Source organism: Bubalus kerabau, chromosome 1 (assembly GCF_029407905.1).
Source record: "Bubalus kerabau isolate K-KA32 ecotype Philippines breed swamp buffalo chromosome 1, PCC_UOA_SB_1v2, whole genome shotgun sequence".
NCBI classification, from domain to species: domain Eukaryota; kingdom Metazoa; phylum Chordata; class Mammalia; order Artiodactyla; family Bovidae; genus Bubalus; species Bubalus kerabau.
The window spans coordinates 213,329,312-213,349,947 of NC_073624.1; the positions used below are offsets into that span (position 1 = coordinate 213,329,312).

The following is a 20,636-nucleotide window of genomic DNA, read 5'->3' on the forward strand; positions in this document are numbered from 1 at the left end:
ATGCAGCTAAAGCAGTAATTAGAGGAAAATATCTAGTCTAACTGCTTATATTTGAATATTAGAGAAAAAGAGCTTACAATTAGTTTTGAAAAACAAGCTTAGTATCCATCTTTAAAAGTTAATAAACAGAACAGCAAAACAAAAAGACATAAGAAAGGAAATTATAAAGAGTATAAGTTAATGATATAGAAAACAAAAATAAACTACAGTGAATAAAGACAAAGAAAGGCTGTTTTTTTGAAAAAGACAAGTAAAAGTGATAAGCCTCTGATGAAATTGATGAAAGAAGAGAAAGACGGTACAGAAAACTAAAATTAAAAATAAAAGACAATATAAGAAGCAATATTAAAGATATTAAAAATAAAAGGCTATACTGAACAAAACTTATGCCAACATATTTCAAAAATTTGGTATCAGCAAATATCTAGAGAAACAGAAAATAAAAATTATATGTAATTTTGGTTTATCATATTATCTAATTTTATCCAGTAAGTTAAACACTGGATAAAGTACAAACAAGTGAGACACAAATCCCTGCTTTCAAGAAGCTGACAAGAGTAGAGACATAGACATTGAACTTTACCTATGAGATAACAGAAACCAAATGAGCAGAAGAGCTCACTTAATGAGTGCATTTTAAAAAGAAAGAAAGAGAGAGAAGAAGTTTAAAAGAAGAAGCATACAGGTCTCAAATCCTACAGTTCAAGGATGGGAAATGGAGAAAGAATCAGCCAGCAGGTAAACAGAGAACTAGGTCAGGGAAGGAGGCCTACAGAACAGGTTCCTCAAGGACACTACCTAAACTGCTATGGGAGTGGCCCAGCTGGAGAAAACGCCTTCGGTGTATCTCAGTTTGAGACATTGTTCACAATTTAAATTACCTCAAAATTTAAAAGATTTAATCACCACATTTAATAAGCAGGACTAACTGCCTTTGTCAATTTTTTTCAACTGTTAAACAGTTGCTTATTTTAAGTCACAAATAATAATGCAGTAAATTATATGCTTAAAAATCTAGGTATTTTCTTAATTTTGTCAGGGAGTTTGCTCCTGATCATATCATTTTAGAAAGCAATGAAAAAACCTGATAAACAAATTTAGGATTAGAGCCTAAGTACAGCCTTGAAAAAGCTCCTCTGATCTAGTTATGCACCCACAAACATTAATATTCCCCTACCTGATGATCATGCTCTAGGGCTAATTCCAGTGCTAGCTCAGCTAAAGAATATTTTTCTTCTTCATGAAGCCAAATGGTTGCTTTAGTACTTTATGTAGTATAACTAGCTTGTAAAATCTAACTCTAAATAATCCAAAGACAATTTAAAACCATAGACAAGAACCCAATCAGAACAACTGGAGTTATTTATAAATTTGATCATAAACAACTGTTCTTCCATAACCAACCTTTCCAGTTATGGAAAACCAACTTTTCCAATTTCTACCTTAACTAATAATATGCGTGTGTCCAGATGACTTCATTCCTTTCATGGTCTCAGATCACAGCACAAGTTTATTATCAGACTATGACATTTTGAGAGTAAAAATGAACAGATCTGTAAGATTAGTAAGATGTTTACAAAATTTTCAAAGCACAGTTACCTTGGAGAAGTCACGTGGCAAGGAGATTTTTTTCAAAAGGCTCAGGTCCCTCAGTGCCTTACCTTGACCTCCTTAGAGCTACTGGAAGTCTTTCCTTCAGTCCTCTTCTGCTTTGATGCGGAGGAACTGTTTTTGCTGCTGGCACTATTTTCCTTGTTGCTGTTATTACTTGACTTTAAGGAAGAAGACTGACTAACAGTCCTCTTCCGAGAGCCATGCTCTGTTTTTGGATCTTTTGAAGGAACAGGCCCAGCAGGAGAAGGCAATAAATCTTTTTCTTTAGCAGCACTCTGTTTAGATGACCTGCCAAACCAAACAAATGCCCTCATTTCTCCACATAGTCATTTAAGAGTGATGGACTTTTCCCATTTGACTTTGCCTGATTTCAAAACAAATTTGTTTTTCCCTATTTGATTATTAGAACATATGATTTCTATAAAACAAAATAAAACTATAAATTTCAAGAGGGCAGATATCTTCTCCAGTGTTTCCTCCCCATTATGGTTGTATACTCAGTGCCTAAGCCTTGGTCTGCCATACACAAGTATTCAATAAATAGTGATTGAATAAAAGAACAAAAAGAGGAATGGTGAATGAAGATACTAATGCTTAAATGTCTCCTGCAGCAATACATAAGCTTGCCATCCAGCCTGAAAGTGGTAAAGCTTTACTTTAATTCTTATCCTATGAATACTTTCTATTCTTCTAAAAACAGAGATAAAGTGACTGAATCTTGCTTTTAATCCCAATTAACTAAAAGCAAAACCTCCCACTATTGTGGTATATGACTGTGTACAGAAATGTATAACATATACATACTAAATGGAATATTCTAAGAGCACATTAGAAAGTACCCAGCAGCAAATAACACACATAGATCAACACACATGTTAACATGTTTTGCAGACATACTCTTTGTTGCTGGATGGCTTGTGGCCTGCCATATTCTTGTCCTCTGTTTTAGGTTTCTTGCTCTCATTGGCTCGGTTATCATCTTCATTCTGGATGAAAAATAGAGGAAAAAAAGCAGTTAGGTTTTGATTTTTATTCATCTAATTTCAGTTTTCAGTGCTAGTCACCGTCAAACAGTTAATCTCTGATATACTTCAGAAAGAAGATAAATGTGAAGTCAAAGAACTCATTTAAACAGTGTTAAATAAATTAGGTTTTTAAGTCTGAGAAGAAGTCTCCTATTTTAGATAAGAAAAGCCGAAATGCTGAAACAGTCTTTTAAATGGCATCTTTTCAGTCTGATGATTTGAGGAGGGGGGATGAGATAATTAAGATATAATTCACATACCATAAAATTCATCTGTGTTGTAAGATTATTTGTCAATATTTTATTTCTTTGTAATGAATGAATATATTCCATTGTATGGGTATACCACATTTTATTTATCCATTCATCATTTGAATTTTTCCTACTTTTCAAGTATAGGTTTTTGTATGGACAAGTTTTCATTGTTCTTGGGTATACACATAGGAATGAAATTGCTGAGTCATAAGGGAATACTGTCTATTTACTTTTTGAGGAACTGTTAAACTATGTCCCAAAGTGGCTACATCAGTTTACATTCCCATAGGCACTGTCGTTCTCCACATCTTCACCAACACTTGTTACTGTCCATCTTTTTGCTTTTAGCCAAGACTAATGATTTTTGAAAAACTTGTTTGCTGAAACAAAAGCTATGGGCCTGTCTATAATTATCAAGCTACTATGTTTGGGGAATTTAAGTTTTCCTATTGATTTAAATATCAGGGCACAAATATTGCAAACATCCTGCCTTACAAAAGAATTTGTTCCCATACACAAATGATTAAAGTTGGACATGTGAAAACATGAGAAAAAGGAATCCACATCTTTCATTATCCTTGGCTGGTCTCTTTCTCAGTATTATCTGCTTTATCTTCAAGAATAATTTTACCAAAGCAACAAATCTCAAAAATCATCACTGGAAAATACCCTGGTGGTCCAGTGGTTAGGACTCAGTGCTTTCACTGTTGGGGCCTGGGCTCAATCCCTGGTGAGGGAACTAAGATCCTGCAAGTTGTATGGCATTCTGGGGCGGGGAGGGGGCGGGGGCGGGGTGGGGTTGTGAATAATCATCACTAAGTTTCCTGGTGATATACATTTTATAAAATCAAAATTTCATTTACAGGTATTGATATAAAAAAACTTGTGAGGAATACATGCCAATGAAATGTGGGGGAGGTAAGGAGATATGCTCAGTCGCTCAGTTGTGTCCAACTCTTGGCGACCCCATGAGACTGTAGCCCACCAAGCTCCTCTGTCCATGCGATTCTCCAGGCAAGAATACTGGAGTGGGTTGCCATTTCCTTCTCCAACAGAGATATGGAACACTCCTTTTAGAGGAAGGGGATTTTTTTATTACAAGTTATGTATACTGTAAAATTTTAAACAAGAGTAAAATATACTCAGTATATTATATGTTAAATGTCTGAAAAAGTTTACAAAGATTTGTAATACCTTTTTAAAGATAAAAGAACCATTTTTTTAATTCCATAAGAAACATCTTATTTTTTTAAGGAGCAGAATCTATCATATACAAGCTCTTATTTCATATAATTTCTATGAATTATATAGAATAATATAAAATCCTATAACTAAGTCCACCAATGTGAGGCTGTGGGCTCTAGAATCCAGCAGCCCTAAAGAGTTTACCAGTTGAATAAAGCATCCCTTTACTACAATAATGGAAGCTCTTAGCTATAGTACTAAAAGTAGGAAGCTTCAGTTTTCTAGAAATTCAAATTTTAAAAAATCTTCAACTTTTGAAGATGCAAAAAAAAAAATAAAGTGTTATTCTCATTTGTCCAGATACATCAGCAACAGCACACAGTACTGTGGTTCCAAGGAAAAAGAGGGAAAACCGCAGGCTCATTTCATTTTAAGAAAATGCTATATTCCTCCTGTCCTCCTACATGAGATTCTCAGGGTCAACTGGGACTGGGATTTTGTTCTGAGTCCACCTGCTATCCCGTTCACCTGCTCATGTTTTCAATATCTTACAATCGCATTCACACATGTGTATCAAGGGAAATTATACTATTCTACAATACAAATTAGTAAAATGTACTCTCCTCTAAAGATTTTTCACTAAAGTTGAGAGATCACACTTCTTTCCAAAAAATCTGTCCCTATATGTAAGTTTTTCAGCTCCATTGTACGTCCATTATTTTCCAATCACAGATATCCATGAATTTTCTTATTTCCTGGGTTTAAAAAAAGCTGACCTTAAAAGTATATACCAAGCTTTATCCGTAAATCCAAATTATCTTGGAATTATTTAGGGAGGAGAGCTGGTTATGTGCCAGCAGATGTTTTTAATTCTGAACTTGCAGATATGAGTGTTTGAAAAAGCAGAAAAGCTGTGGCACAGCTATGTACAATGGATTGGTGAAATCCTTAAGGACATGTTAAAATTGGTGAGTCAATTTACTAGCTGGAATTTGTAATCTAAAACATGTCACTTGGTCTGGATATAAGACAGAAGAAAGTGTTATGAAGTGTGACAACCTGGAGAGTACATATCCCAACTAAAGACATTTAAAACCAAAATTTTAAGAATGTTGTAAAGGCCAGTTTGCAATCTTTGCTTCGTTCTCACCTCTACAATGGCCAGCACACACTATGAACAGATGCCCTGGTTCATTTCTTATCTGAATCAGAAATTCAGATAAGAAATGAACCTTTAGTAAAGAATTAGAAACTATAATTCTTTACTAAAGGAGACAGGGAGAGGCACAGTGGTCCTCAAGAGACTCTTGTGTCTGTTGCCTCATCAGGGCTTTAGGCTCACCTCTATTTTCCCTCATAGCTATGAATTAACTAGCTAGTTTTTGGCTTAATGAGATTTCCACTGCATTTTAGAGGATGATGTTCACACAACAACAAGAACAACAAAAAACCCATTACAAACCTTATGTTTCCTCTTGCCTTTGTTGGAAACTTTCTCTGAGGCTTGTTTCTGAGCCTCTCTTGTGTGCTTTTCTGGCACATTTTTCTTTTCCCCCTTGGGTGGCTCTGTTTCTTTGTAAGGCTTTCCTGGTATTCTAGTCAAGAGATTCAGGTCAATCTTCACAATAAGTGGATACCTGTCATCAGGCTCACTGAGGGGTGAAAGAAGTTCCTTCTCTTCCATAGGAGAGAACATTCGTTGCCGAAAAAAGCTATCTTCTTCCTCCACTGAGGAGGGTTTAACGGGAGTCCTATTACTCTCAGGGTACTTAGGAGTTTGTGAGGAAGGAGGAAGGCTCTCGCTTTCATCCGAATCTGAGGATGAGGTATCTGTTTCTATAATTTCCCTTGATTTCTGGGAAGATTTACTTGTTGACTTGTATTTCTTTTTCTCTGCTGAAGGTCGAGGGGAAGATTTGGACTCCTTTTTTATATTGGGTTTTCTTGAGCCTTTGGTGGCTGCTTTGTGTCTGCTGGAGGGCATGCTGGTAGCCATGTCTACAGGAGTTTCACTCTCTATCTTCAGGCCTCCACGGGGCTCTTCAGCAGCTGCCTTCTCAGTCTTTTTGGGTTGTTTTTTTCCTACAGTTCTCCTCTGTGCTGTGCTGTCACTCTGGGCAGGAGACTTTTGCCTCCCACGCCCACTTTCTGATCCCTTTTGGACAGTTTTGGAGTCTCGTCCAGGAGTAGCAGAACTTGTTTCTTTAGGACCACCTGGATCTGTGTAGCTATTCCCTGTGCCCTGTTCTCGGCCTTCCTTTTTATAGCCTTGAGATGATGGGATATTACTGTCCACAGAAGAAGCTGGTGACACTTTATGTGGATTTACTTTATTCAGCCAGTTATCAAGTTGCCATTTATTTGTGGGAGGTGGTTCAGGCTGAAAAACAGAGAAAGAAGTATGCTTTTTCAGTACTGAAACTTTCTCCTTTCTTCATAATCTCAAGGAAGAGGAAAAAACACAATGCCTAACACCACAAAAGCATTTGTTTTTCATAGTTCTAACTGAACCAAAGCAAAAGGCTAAAAATAATAATAGCTCTAATCACTTCAATGAGAAGATAAGCTAATTATTATATATATAGCCTTTAAATATTAAATAGCCCTGTCAGGAATCCATACAGTACATTTAATTCCAGAAGGCAAACAAACGATGTAGGAACCAACAGAGATTTTAAACCACATTTTATCAAGCTACAGTGAATTTATACTATTTAAGACTTCTTTTCACCATAACTAAACAACATGAGTCACCAGGCTGAAACAAAAATAAAGCTCAAAGTAAATGCTGGGCATCACCAGGGGCCTTCAGAGTGCCTACAGAAGGGACCCTCTTGGCTCCCTCTCACCTCAGGAGATGCACTCTGGGATGGCTCATTTGCCTCACTGTCACTGGAACTACTTTCACTCTCTGAGTCAGATCCAGAGCTGCTTTCAGATCCACTGTGGCTGCTAGAATCATCCCTGGAGTTATCTGCCCCTTCACTATTATGGTGTGAAGGTTCAGAGTTACTGAAAGAAATAAAAAATATAAATGACCAAAAGATTTTTTTTTCAGAATGACAACCCGTAAGCATTCAAAGTTGACACTCCACTTTATTTAAAATGTTTACTATTTGTTAAGCTCTTCAAATTCTATTATTCTTAAACTTCATTATAAATGAAATAAATACTTCCTTAAAAAGTTTCTGAAATGCAGCATTAGCCACTAGTACTCACCTTTAATAAAAGCTTTACTGGGGTACAAAATACTCTAAAATTCATTTATTTTAAACACACAATTCACAATGATTTTTAGTTAATTTACAGAGTTGTAATAATAATATTTACTTTATAAGGTCAATTACTCTATCACTACACACTGTTATCAGATTTACCCTTCCACTCTAAATAAAACAAAAAATAAAAGGATGCCTACCTTCCTGGTGTACTCCTTGGCATTGTCTTATCACAATCCTAAAATTAAAACATGAGAGGAAATCTATAAATGAATAAATAGTACTTTATCTGCTTAATGTGAACAATATGTGAAATCTTAATAGAAAAACTTTCTTCTCTAATATATGCATCAATGGTCACTTAACACTTATGAAATACTGTTTTTACCTGAAGAATAACGAATTGCCAGGATAAGATTAAAAGCTGTGTTAATAGTTCTTCTTATCAACAATCTCATGCTTCATGAGGATGTTCTGATATATGCTAAGTAATAAGGAAAAGCCATTTAAAAAAAAAAAATAATAAGGGAAAAAAGTGGAGGTTTAAAGACAGAGTGGAAAACTGTAATATACCAGTGTCAGAAAAGCAGGAATGAACTTAACTACCTGGATCATAAATGTATTATTCAATTATAATTCTTATAAAATACAATAAAAACGAACACTGTGTGAAACTAGTAAATCCTAAGCAGACACACCTGTTCCCCATCACTGTCTTCACTGCTGCTTAGCTTTAAGTCATCTTTTAGCATACTAGAAGGAAAAGACAGAAAGGATGATTATTTGGGGAATTTCATCATGGCATAGCACAGCATTAGATATTCAACAATAATTCTAGAAATAATCACCGTGGTAGCTGAATATTTAATTGAAAAATAAAGAAAAGACTCAGTAAGTCTTACTCTGTCTGGTTTGGTTTATATCCAGAGTAAAAAACTGAGAAAGATGAAATTTAACAATTTCAATTTTGGAAGCTCTAACTTTTCCATAAGTAAAATATTCATCTTTGTTTTCTATAAATAAGTTACCTGCCACAAACTCCTATACTCACTTCTGTTATCTGTAATTTTTCTCTAATTGCAAATACACAAACTCATTCATTATTAAAACAAATTACCATACTCACACCCAACAGTCCACTAGAGGAATATGACTCTCAAAAAGAAGGAAGATAAAATGAAAACATCAGCAATTCTCTTTCACTATCCCCAGTGTTTTATGAAGAGATATGTACACTTGGGTAATTGTGAAAACCAGAACACACAAAGCGCTAGTTCGTAAATGCCTTGCTATGAAAGATGAGTGCTCTTTGCAGATGTACAATTTTGGGCAAGAACCTTGGTCATACAAGAGAAATAACCATATACGAATTAAAAATAACTCCAGAGTCCAAATCTTTCTTAATCAAAATTCAAATCAACTATTTAAAAAACACAAATAAATACTTTAAGTTAACAGTTCCTGGAATTAGTTTTTAAAAGTAAAATTATAGATTTAAATTTTCCTTAAGGCCACAGAATCAAAATCAAAATTAAAAGCTGAGTAAGGAATCACAAAACACTCCTTGCCTTTTTATAAGAAAGGAAAAATTAACACAAACCTTAGGGAAAACTAGAAAATGTTTGATTTCTATTACCACTAGTTACATTACCTTTCTTCTCAAAATTTCCTGACAGTCTCCAATCAATGGAAAGGAAATCTTCTTTCACTCCTACTACTACTAACACTCTCCCCTCAAAACTTAATCTGAGTTTCTAAATCTGATCCCAAGTTCAGAGTTTCACATAAACGACCATGTTGATACAAAGTAACCAGATGATTATAGAACTATGAAATCTATTCTAAGGATGACCAAATAAGTGGGACAGATAAAAAGGTCTTCTTTTGGTCAAGGTCTCAGTACATCTCTATGACTGATTTCCTATAAAGAAATGTGCTTACTCTGAATTCTCTCAGCCCTTATGATTTAATAATGGCAGGTCAATGAACCTGTTTACACATATGAATATGTCAAAGCTTTTACCATACTGCTTAAGGTACTGGATGCTCTTGTTCCCTCAGAAACCAAAGTAATCTGCACATATATGGTATGCTCCCATTGGTTTTCTGCACATGAATAAATATAATAAATAGGAATTTACATAATTTGAACTCTTCAACAGTCAGGTGAAACTTCTCGTATTCATGTATTTTCATTCTCACTCAATTCCTACTATGTTCAGCTGAAGAGGCTGAGGTTATCAGTATAGACTGTGGTTATACTGGTTATTCACTTTCTTTAGAATTTTGTTTCAATTACTGGATTAACTTGTGGTCTCAGGAATTCAGTAGTAAGTTCATTCTTTAAGTTGGAATTTATTATCATCCACTATACCACTCTACTACATTTTGATACATATTTCTGGGTCTACCTATAAAATAAAAGTAGGAAAACAACACGGACAGTATGAACTATGCTACTTTAATATTCTAAATTTTGTGGTCAAATGGAGGGTTTTACTAAGAAGAATCCTGTATTTTTTTTACGCGTTTTTTTGTTTTTTTTTAAACAAACTAGCATCACAAACACTTCTGAAAGATAAGAAAAAAGTGTAATCATAGAGCAGGGGTATGTAAACTATGGCCCCACAAGCCAAATCTAGGCCTATTTTGTAAAGAAAGTTTTAACTGGAATATAACCACACCCATAGTCTCTGGCTGCTTTTACAACAGCAAAACAGTACAACAGCAAAATTGAGTAGTTGAGACAGAAACCATCTGGACCCTAAAGTCTAATAAAATATTTCACTATCTGGTCCTTTACATAAAAGTTTGCCTACCCGTGCCTTAAAAGATTAAACACATATTTCTAAGTGTTCTAGATATCCAGATACTACAAGTTAGATTTTGAGCAAAAAAAAGACAAACATTAAACTTATTAAGCAATAAACTTACGATTTAGACTGGTGTGCATTTGAAGTTTTAGAAGAAGGATTATATCTTTCTGGAGCAAAAAAGAATGCAGACATCAGCAACTATAGTATGGCTATTTATATTTTAAAATGTCTATCTATATAACCTCAAAGAAATAAAAACGATGGGATATAATTCTTCATCCATCAAATCGGTAACACTTTAATGTACATAATATGAAATATTGATGGAAACAAGCATGTCACATGTTATTGGTAGGACTGTAAATTCATACAATCTTTCTGGAGGGCAATTTGATAATATTATCTTACCAATACTGTAAATGCACATATCCACTGACCTAGCAATTAAAAGGAAATGAATTTACACTACATCTAGAGGAATACATACACACAAATAAACACTCACACAGTTTATTATAGCATGGTTTGCAACAGCAAAACTGGAAACCAATGCCCATCTACAGGGATTAGATAAATACATTAGGATAGTTTCAACAATATAACACATTTTTGCTTTTAAAAAGAATGAACTAGAGCTTTATACTGATATTAAAAAAAAAAGTGACAGTGTTAGTCGCTCAGTCGTGTCCGACTCTTTGTGACCCCATGGACTCTAGCCCACCAGGCTCCCCTGTCCATAGGGATTCACCAGGCAAGAATACTGGAGTGGGTTGTCATGCCCTCCTCCAGGGGATCTTCCCAACCCAGATTGGGAAGATCCCAATTGGTTGATTGACTGACCTGGTTGGTTGATTCCCAACCAGGGATCAAAAACCCAGGTCTCCTGCATTGCAGGCAGATTCTGTCTGAGCCACCAGGGAAGCCCATACTGATATAAAGACAGTTCTAAAATAAATTAAGTGAAAAACACAGGTAATAAAGAGTAGGTGCAGCTTATGGCCCCATTTGCCAATAGTTAGCTATGGGCAGAGAGAATGGGGGAAGAGGAGTAGAGGTAAGGAGATACTTTTAAAAGATTTTAAGAGAAAATGAATACTTTCTGGCCTACAGGTAGTTATTTACTATGTATCTATAATGCTGGGTCCTTTTTTCCTATCTGTAGCTTTAAGACAGAACAAAGAAATAGTTACATAAGATTTGTTAACCTTAAAAATGGACCTCTGCTTTAAGATCACTAAAGTCAACAAACTAAGGACTAAAAAAGCTCCACATTTTAATCTCTCTAAATAGCTTATTACCAGAGTAAATATACCTGAGAAGTTACTGCTCTTGGCAAAAGAACATTTGTTTTTTTTTTAGAGAGCTTTATGGTGAAGTCCCAACATTTGCAAGGTTCCTGACCTTACCACTACCAATTCATACAGCCATCAATTTGTGGAACCACAATGAAACTCCCCAAAGCTATCTTCCCCTTAAGTTCTTCTGAGAGGCCAAGAGAGTGGAGGTAGACAGGGATTTTGTAGCAGACATCAGACTTTCCTCCCAGTGAAAAAGACCCAGAAAGAATAGTATGGCTCTTGGGGATATGAGGTGGCCATCAAATTGAACTCATGAGCTCTGAACTATTAGTTCAAATACTTAATAAAAATAGCTTATTTTGATACAGAGTGATTTATAATTCTTCATTTTTGAAGCTAAGATTCAGTTCAACCCATTACTAATCATCAGATCATAAATACTGGGATAAGATACACAAAAGAATTATTAAAGAAACATATGATATGACCACGAGAAATGAATGTGCAATAAACAGCTTAATATAAAAACCAAGAGGAAAAGAAATACTCACTTTGTTCTCCAGGGCCAAAACTGGACTGCTGAGACTCCTGAGAAAAAGAGACATAAAATTATACAGTGACATTAAGAGAAAAAGTTTTATTAGAGAAAAATACTTCACATTAAACTACTCAATTCCAACTAATTCAAAGGAAGATTCTGTTGAGTTACTAAGAATGCATAAAAGACAAAAGCAAAAGCAAAAACAAAACAAAAAACAAACAAAAAAAGAATGCATAAAAGAAAAAAAAACACCAAAAGAATTAATGATTCATCTGATCAACTTCACCAATTCAATGGTCAGTAGTAGAGCTTCCCAGAGCTTAATACAGAAAAGTACCAATCTATGAAACAGTCTTTCTTTTATCATTTGTTTTTAGCAGCATCCTTGGCACTCATATCGTAATTTAATTCTTGGTCTTAAGAAAATGTTATTTTTTAAAGAATACTAATAATGATATATTAAAGTGAAAATAGTTATGCAAATTATATATACTCAAAACATACCACTATTATGGACTAGTAACCCCTTCACAGTTATTCCCATGTCATTTTACTCCCCCTCCCTGCTCCCAATATCTTATAATTAGCAACCTGAGGAAGAGATTTGCCATACTCATTTTACATACTGCTTTGTAAGCCCTATACTAGCACTGTGTCTGGCACTCAGCAAGCATCAGTAAAAAGAAAGCCAAAATGTCCAGGAAAGAAACTTTTCAAACTCAACTTTCAAGATGAGAACAGCTATTTCACAAGTGCAAGTTGTACATTTTTCTAGGTTAAGTCTGTGGTACACATTGCAGTACACTAAGATCACACAAACATCCCTATTCTCTTCAAAAGCTTACTTAAAAGTATAATCTTCTAAGAATGACAGAATTATCTGTGAAAGAGAAATCCAAACAGTATCAAAGCTAAAATATAGTTTTGCTTTTTAAAAATACTTTAAACCTACATCAACTGTCAACTGATTTTCAACAAGGGTGTGAAGACCATCCAACACAGAGAGAAAATCTTCAACAAAAGATGCTAGGACAAGTGAAGAGTCATACGGAATGAAGTCGGCTCCTTACCACAGACAACCTGAAATAGATTGAAGAGCTAAATCTAAGAGATAAAACTACAAACTCTTAGAAGAAAATGCAGTGCCAAATCTTAATAACCTTGGATTTGGCAAAGAATTCTTATATATGACACCAAAAGCACACGACATGAAAGAAATAGATAAATTGGATTTCATAAAAATTAAGAACTTTTGTGCTTCAAAGGATACCATCAAGAAAGCGAAAAGACAACATACAAACTGGGGAGAAAATATTTTCAAATCATATATCTGATAAGAGACTGGTATCTACAATATATAAAAAGCTGTTATAACTCAATGCTGAAAGTCAAGTAACCCAATGAAAAAATTGGGAAAAGGATCTGACTATACATTTTCCCAAGAAAGGTGGCCAGAAAGCATATGAAAAGATGTTTGACTTCATTTGTTATTGGGAGGAAATACAAATCAAATTGACAATGAGATATCATTTCATACCAAGATGACTAGAATCAAAAAGACAGATAACCGTAGTATTGATAAGAATGTGGAGAAACTGAAAGCCTAATGGGAAATACTAAATGGTACATCTAGCTGTTTTGGAAAACATTCTGGCAGTTCCTCAGATAATTAAACATTAGAGTTACAACATGATCCAGTAATTCTGCCCCACGTATAACCGAACGAAATGAAAACATGTCCACACAAAAAATTGTGCCCAAAGGTTTACAGAAGTATTAGTCATAGTAGCCAAAAGGCCAAAACAACCCAAATTTCCATCAGCTGTTGTTGTGTTAGACAGTCATGTCCGACTCTTTGTGACTCTGTGGATTGCAGCCCACCAGGCTCCTCTGTCCCTGGGATTCTTCAGGCAAGAATACTGGAATGGGTTGCCATTTCCTTCTCCAGGGGATCTTCCTGCCCCAGGGATCAAACTTGCGCCTCTTGCATCTCCTGCATCACTAGGGAAGCCCTCCATCAGGTGATGAATGTAGAAACAAAATGATATATCTCTAAACAATGGATTATTATTTGACCATAAAAAAGAATGAAGGAACTGATACATGCTACAACATGGAAGAACCTTGAACATTATGCAAAGAGAAAGAATCCAGTTGCAAGAGATATGCAATATATGATATGATTTCATTTACATGTAATGTCCAGAAAGGGGAAATCAATACAGAGGACATATTGGTTGGGTAGGACTGGGAGGGGAACAGAAGGAAAAAGGTTGATAGCTAAATGGTAGGGAGGTTCCTTTTGAGGTGATAAAAATGTTCTAAACATTAAAAAAAAATTATTTTTGGCCATGCCACATGGCTTGTGGGATCTTAGTTCCCAGACCTGGGATTGAATTCGGGCCCTTGTCAGTGAAAATGCAGAGTCCTAAGCATTGGATCACCACAGATTTCCCAAAATGTTTTAAAATTCATGGCTATAATGGCTGCACATATCTATAAACATGCTCAAAACCATTTAACTGTATACTCTGAATGGGTGATTTGCATGATATGTGAATTCTATCTCAACAAAGCTATTCTAAAAAAGTCTTTAAATACATCAGTGACCAAGAGGTCATTCCTGTGAATCTTATTAAAAATGAAAAGAAGGATTTCCCTGGTGGTCCAGTGGCTAGGACTCTGCGCCCCCAATATAGGGGGTCTGGGTTCAATCCCTGGTCAGGGAACTAGATCCTGCATGTCTCAACTATGACCCAGCACAGACGAACAAAACATTTATTTTTTTACATGAAAAGAATTCTCTACCCAGCCTTGAATGACTAATTGTCTTATACTCATTTACCTGGTAAATGGTCTAACAGTTTAATAACCTAAGCTTTTAAGTAGTCTCTTGATTCCTTTTTCTCACCTCTGACAATAGTCAGTCAGCTAAGTGACCAAAAGCAACTGGAGGGACGTCCCTGGTTGTTCAGTGGTTAAGACTCCATGTTTCCAATGCAGGGGACATGAGTTTGATCCCTGTTTGGGGAATTAAGATCCTATATGCCACACAGGTGGCCTAAAAAAACACAAAACCTATAAAATAAATAAGCAAATATGACTGGATTCTGTCTAGACCATCTACTTACATGCAACCCCTTCTCCTCTACATCTGTACTGCAAAGACGTGGGTTCTCACTTTTCTTCATTTACAATGGTCATCTAATGGATCTTCCTGCAGCCTCTAGTTGACCTTTCTAAAGTCCAAGTCTTAGTATATATCATTAATACTCCCTTATTTTTCACAGAGCGTACAATGGCTCTTCCTTTTTCCTAAGGCTGAAACCCAAACTCCTTGATACACATTCACTCACATATCTAAGTACTGGAAAGACACAATAAGCAAAAACTGACATGGCCTTTGTCTTCATGGAACTTAATATCAACGAGTATTTTTGCAACTACTCATGCAAATCAAGATAAAATAGCAACTGTGTTAAGTACAACAAAGGGCAAATGCTTGCACAGTATTATAAAGTAATATAAAAATAACAATTCTATTATTATTATGTGTGTGTGCATGCACGTGTACATGAGAAACAAACATACAGATACACATACACACATATACCCCTGACCAAGAAAATGAGCAAAGGCTTCCCTGAGTTGGTACTGCTCAGGATGAAATTTGAAGGATATGTAGGAAGTAGACTGGGAAAGGATGAGAAACATAAGTGTTCAGGGTAGACAGAAAAGCATGTGTAAAGGCAAGAAAGAATAGGAGCATAGCTAGTATAAAGAACTTCTAGGCAGCCCATGAGAGGAAAATGTATAGAAGGAAGAGGGTTAAGAAATTAAACTCAGGACCAGAGAGGCTAAATCACATAGCTGATTTTTATAACCATATTAAAGATTTGTGTGTTTGTGTGTGCAGTTTACTACGCTGAAGAATTATCCAAGTACATCTGCATACTGTGATTACTTTGGCTATTAAGTAGAGAACAGCTTTGAGAAATCTAGAGTGGAAGTAAAGATATTTTTGTCAGGAGATAACTTCAGTGGTGCAAATATGAGATGACCACAGCTTAAAGATACTGGTCTCCAAGCTTTTTTGATCATGTACTCCCCACCACTAAGACATTTTTGCATTTGTATCTCCCAAATATGTGTGTGCTCAGTTGCTCCTGACTTTTGTGGCCCGTCAAGCGTCTCTGTCCATGGAATTTTCTAGGCAAGAATATTGAAATGGGTTGCCATTTGCATTATTAACTAGTATATATTATGTAAGACCAAAATATTAAAAATTTAAAGGGCTCGGATAAATAGAGTAATTTTAAAATTGTATTTATCAATGGCAAAAATGCTTTCCTTACATACACACAAAAGTACAGTCTGACACTAAAACTGGTTTGATAATTGTTCCACTGGGTATCACAAAGACACAGCTAGACAAATGGAAGAGATGCTATACTGACTAAATCATGATACCAAAATTTCAATCTTGCAGATTAATATGCAAAAGTTTCTGTTGAAATTTAGCTAACAGATTTCCAATGGTCACTGACACAAAACAATTTCTCAAGAAAATAAAAGGTTATGGTTTAGTATTTTTAGGAAATGGGTTCAAAACTCACTGAAGTTAGAAAATTCTGTTTCCAAGTTTTTAAAGCTTGCACATATGACAATCATCATAGTTTTTAACAACAATAAAAAATACAGGATTTCCCTGGTGGTTCAGTGGTTAAGAATCCACCTGCCAATGCAGGTGGCCCAGGTTTGATCCTTCGTCCAGGAAGATTTCACATGCAACTTAAGCCCCTATACCCTAGAGTCTGTGCTCCGCAAAAAGAGAAGCCACAGCAATATAATGAGAAATCCATGCACCACAACTAGAGAAAGTCTGTGTGCAGCAACAAAGACCTAGAGCAGCCATAAATAAATAACAATGGAAATACATAGTGATGACATTATTTTTAAAACACTGCCTTCCTAACTTGAGGCAGTTACTTTTTCATTCATTGTTAGGACGTCACTTTTATTCTAAGAAGAGGGTTTAATTTATTATTATCATTTTAAATATGCTATGAAAAGATCTAATCTATTTGGGACTTACATGTGAAAGAGAGGGAGGGGAAAGGGAAAAAGGAAGGATGGAGGGAAGGAGAAGAGGGAGGGAGGGACAGAAAGGAAGGGAAAGTGAAAGTGAAGTCATTCAGTTGTGTCCAACTCTTTGCAAGCCCATGGACTGTAGCCCACCAGACTCCTCCATCCACGGAATTTTCTAGGCAAGAGTACTGGAGAGGGTTGCCATTTCCTTCTCCAGGGGATCTTCCCAACCCAGGGACTGAACCCGGGTCATTGCAGGTAGATGCTTTACCGTCTGAGCCACCAGGGATGTATCTAAATCACTTTTAAGTGCACCAACTCTTATTGTCATTAAACAAATAATCAGTGAACTTCTGGGTTAATATAAAAAGTATTTGGGAGTGCCACATCAGTTCTCCATGAAGGAACGGGGAGGAGAAATTATCTATACGTTAAGACTTAACTTTTCTCTGTTATATCTTTCTTTGAGTGGTACACACACACAAATAGCTTTTCAAGTATTTTATAACTGAAGTTACCAGGAGCCTGGTAGCTCAGATGGTAAAGAATATGCCTGCAATGCAGAAGACCCAGGTTTGATCCCGGGGTCGGGAAGATCCCCTGGAGGAGGAAACGGCAACCCACAACAGTATTCTTGCCTGGAGAATTCATGGACAGAGGAGCCTGCAGGCTACAATCCATGGGGTCTCAAAGAGTCGGACACCACTAAGGGACTAACACACACACACCTAACTGAAAAGAGAGGCAAACAATATCTTAAATTGATACTAGTACTAGAAGCACCTACACTTTCATTCATCTATATAGAGCTAACTTTGTACACTGCATGATTTATTCTAATACTTGTTTCTTAAATCTTTAGTTTTGCTTTCTTTCTTTCTTTTTTTTTTAGTTTTGCTTTCTAAGTCTGTTTCAACAGTGTTTCCTGACAAAGGAATGCATTTTAGTCTGTTTTCTCTGTGCTTTCTTTGTACTGGATTTCAGTCATTTTCTTTGTGATAAAAAGACCAAGTTTTTAATCAAAGGGACAACACTGGGAGAAACAACAAAAGAAGTTTTTAATAAAATTTTATTAGACTTGATTTATGTTAAAGGTTGTACTGCTGCTGCTGCTATTTAGTCGCTTCAGTCATGTCCGACTCTGTGCGACCCCATAGACGGCAGCCCACCAGGCTTCCCCGTCCCTGGGATTCTGCAGGCAAGAACACTGGAGTTGGGTTGCCATTTCCTTCTCCAATGCATGAAAGTGAAAAGTGAAAGTGAAGTCGCTCAGTTGTCTCCTACTCTTCGCGACCCCATGGACTACAGCCTACCAGGCTCCTCTGTCCATGGGATTTTCCAGGCAAGAGTACTGGAGTGGGGTGCCATCGCCTTCTCCAAAAGGTTGTACTGAATACCACATAATTCAAAATGTCACTAACAAATTATGATGCTTTCATCATTTTATCAGTTACTATCTCAAGGTATATGCTATATACACCAAAAGCAAGATTAATGATAAAAATGCATGTCAAATTACTGCTGATAATCTGGATTTTTTCTTATTTTTTCTGCTTATGGCATCTTTGTTTCTACTATGCAGTGGCAGATAAAGAGCTCATACTTGGAGAAGGACAATCTCAACTTTGCTATTTACTTGTTTGGTCAGAAAAGGATTTGTGTGTTATTTTCTTTTGATAGTTTCACTGCAGGTATGTCTTTTAATAAAGCCATTTGTGCATTGGTGAAGATTAGCTGAATTAAAATCAGTTAACACAATCCATATAATCTTAACAAAGCACACTTAAAACTGCAATATGCCACAGCTAGGAAGAACAAATGAACAAGAATAACTATCAACTTTTCCATATTGAAAAGACCTAAATTTCTCTTTGGATACCTCACATACCAGACATAAAATGTGATCATAAAATGTGAGGGTTTGATTCCTGTTCAGGGAACTTAAGATCCAGCATGTCACGTGGTGGGGCCAAAAAAAAAAAAGCAAAATCCTGTAAAAGCAACCTAGCCAAAGCAACAATCAGTAAGTAGCTAACTGAGCTGTTTCAGAAAAACAAAAAATCTAAACACAGTTCAGTTCAGTTTGGTCGTGTCCAACTCTTTGTGACCCCATGGACTGTAGCAGGCCAGGTTTCCCTGTCTATCACCAACACCTGAAGCTTGATCAAACTGTCCATCAAGTCGGTGATGCCATCCAACCATCTCATCCTCTGTCATCCCCTTCTCCCCCTGGCTTCAATCCTTCCCACATCAGAGTCTTTTCTAATGAGTCTGTTCTTTGCATGAGGTGGCTGAAGTATTGGCGCTTCAGTATCAGTCTTTCCAATGAATATTTAGGACTGATTTCCTTTAGGATGGACTGGTTGGATATCCCTACAGTCCAAGGGACTCTCAAGAGTCTTCTCCAACACCACAGTTCAAAAGCATCAATTCTTCAGTGCTCAGCTTTCTTTATGGTCCAACTCTTTCACCCATACATGACTACTGGAAAACCATAGCTTTGACTAGGTGGACCTTTGTTGGTAAAATAATGTCTCTGCTTTTTAATATGCTGTCTAGGTTGGTCATAGCTTTTCTTCCAAGGAGCAAGCGTCTTTCAATTTCATGGCTGTAGTCATCATCTGCAGTGATTTTGGAGCCCAAGAAAATAAAGTCTTTCGCCGTTACTACTGTTTTCATTGTTTACTCAGGTAAACAGAGTTACCTGAGTATATATTAATATATCTAAATTCAGTCAACATTTATTGAATATCTATTATGTGCCAGATATTATTCTAATGGTACCATCTAAATGGCTCAGTGGTATATCTACAGCACCAAGAACACTGCCAAGGATTGTTCAAAACATACAGTTGAATATGAGTAAAGGTAGTCAAAAGCTTTAGTTCACTTCAAACTATTACTGGAAAATCTACCAACTTATCCCTAAGCACACTCATTCACTCTGCTTTCCCTCCTGTGAAAAAGAATGACATAATTGTGCTCTGTGTGTGCATGCTCAGGCACTTCAGTTGTGTCCAACTCTTTGTGAGCATATGGACACTATATAGCCTACCAGGCTCCTCTGTCCATGGGATTTTCCAGGCAAGAATACTGGAGTTGGTCGCCATGCTGTCCTCCAGGGCATCGTCCTGACTCAGGGATCTCTTGAATTGCAGGTGGAATTTTTACCCACTGAGCCAGCTGGGAAGTTCTAATTGCGCTCCAAGGCAAATATTCTCTATGCTATGCTATGCTATGCTAAGTCACTTCAGTCATGTCTGACTCTGTGTGACCCCATAGACGGCAGCCCACCAGGCTCCCCCATCCCTGGGATTCTCCAGGCAAGAACACTGGAGTGGGTTGCTATTTCCTTCTCCAATGCATGAAAGTGAAAAGTGAAAGCAAAGTTGCTCAGTCATGTCCGACTCTTAGTGACCCCATGGACTGCAGCCTACCAGGCTCCTCCATCCATGGGATTTTCCAGGCAAGAGTACTGGAGTGGGGTGCCACTGCCTTCTCTTGAGCACAAATTTCAATTCCTCTTGTGAAGATTTCCTAAGATTACCTTCTTTCTTTCTCACTTATCGCTTGCTTTTCCTTTTTAACAAAATCACT

General features: G+C 36.4%; 1 protein-coding gene across 4 annotated transcripts in view; it reads right to left on the minus strand.

Annotated features, from left to right (window-relative positions):
* Positions 1 to 20,636, minus strand: part of AFF4 (ALF transcription elongation factor 4) — an 84,321-nt gene that overhangs the window by 19,106 nt on the left and 44,579 nt on the right. For all 4 annotated transcript variants that reach the window (XM_055553588.1, XM_055553583.1, XM_055553597.1 and 1 more), the window contains 8 exons: positions 11,962 to 11,998; positions 10,231 to 10,279; positions 7,995 to 8,049; positions 7,497 to 7,534; positions 6,928 to 7,090; positions 5,541 to 6,458; positions 2,512 to 2,600; positions 1,662 to 1,902 (listed from right to left, as the gene is read on the minus strand). In XM_055553588.1, coding sequence (XP_055409563.1) covers positions 1,662 to 1,902; positions 2,512 to 2,600; positions 5,541 to 6,458; positions 6,928 to 7,090; positions 7,497 to 7,534; positions 7,995 to 8,049; positions 10,231 to 10,279; positions 11,962 to 11,998 — 1,590 coding nt within the window. The remainder of the gene's footprint in view (positions 1 to 1,661; positions 1,903 to 2,511; positions 2,601 to 5,540; positions 6,459 to 6,927; positions 7,091 to 7,496; positions 7,535 to 7,994; positions 8,050 to 10,230; positions 10,280 to 11,961; positions 11,999 to 20,636) is intronic.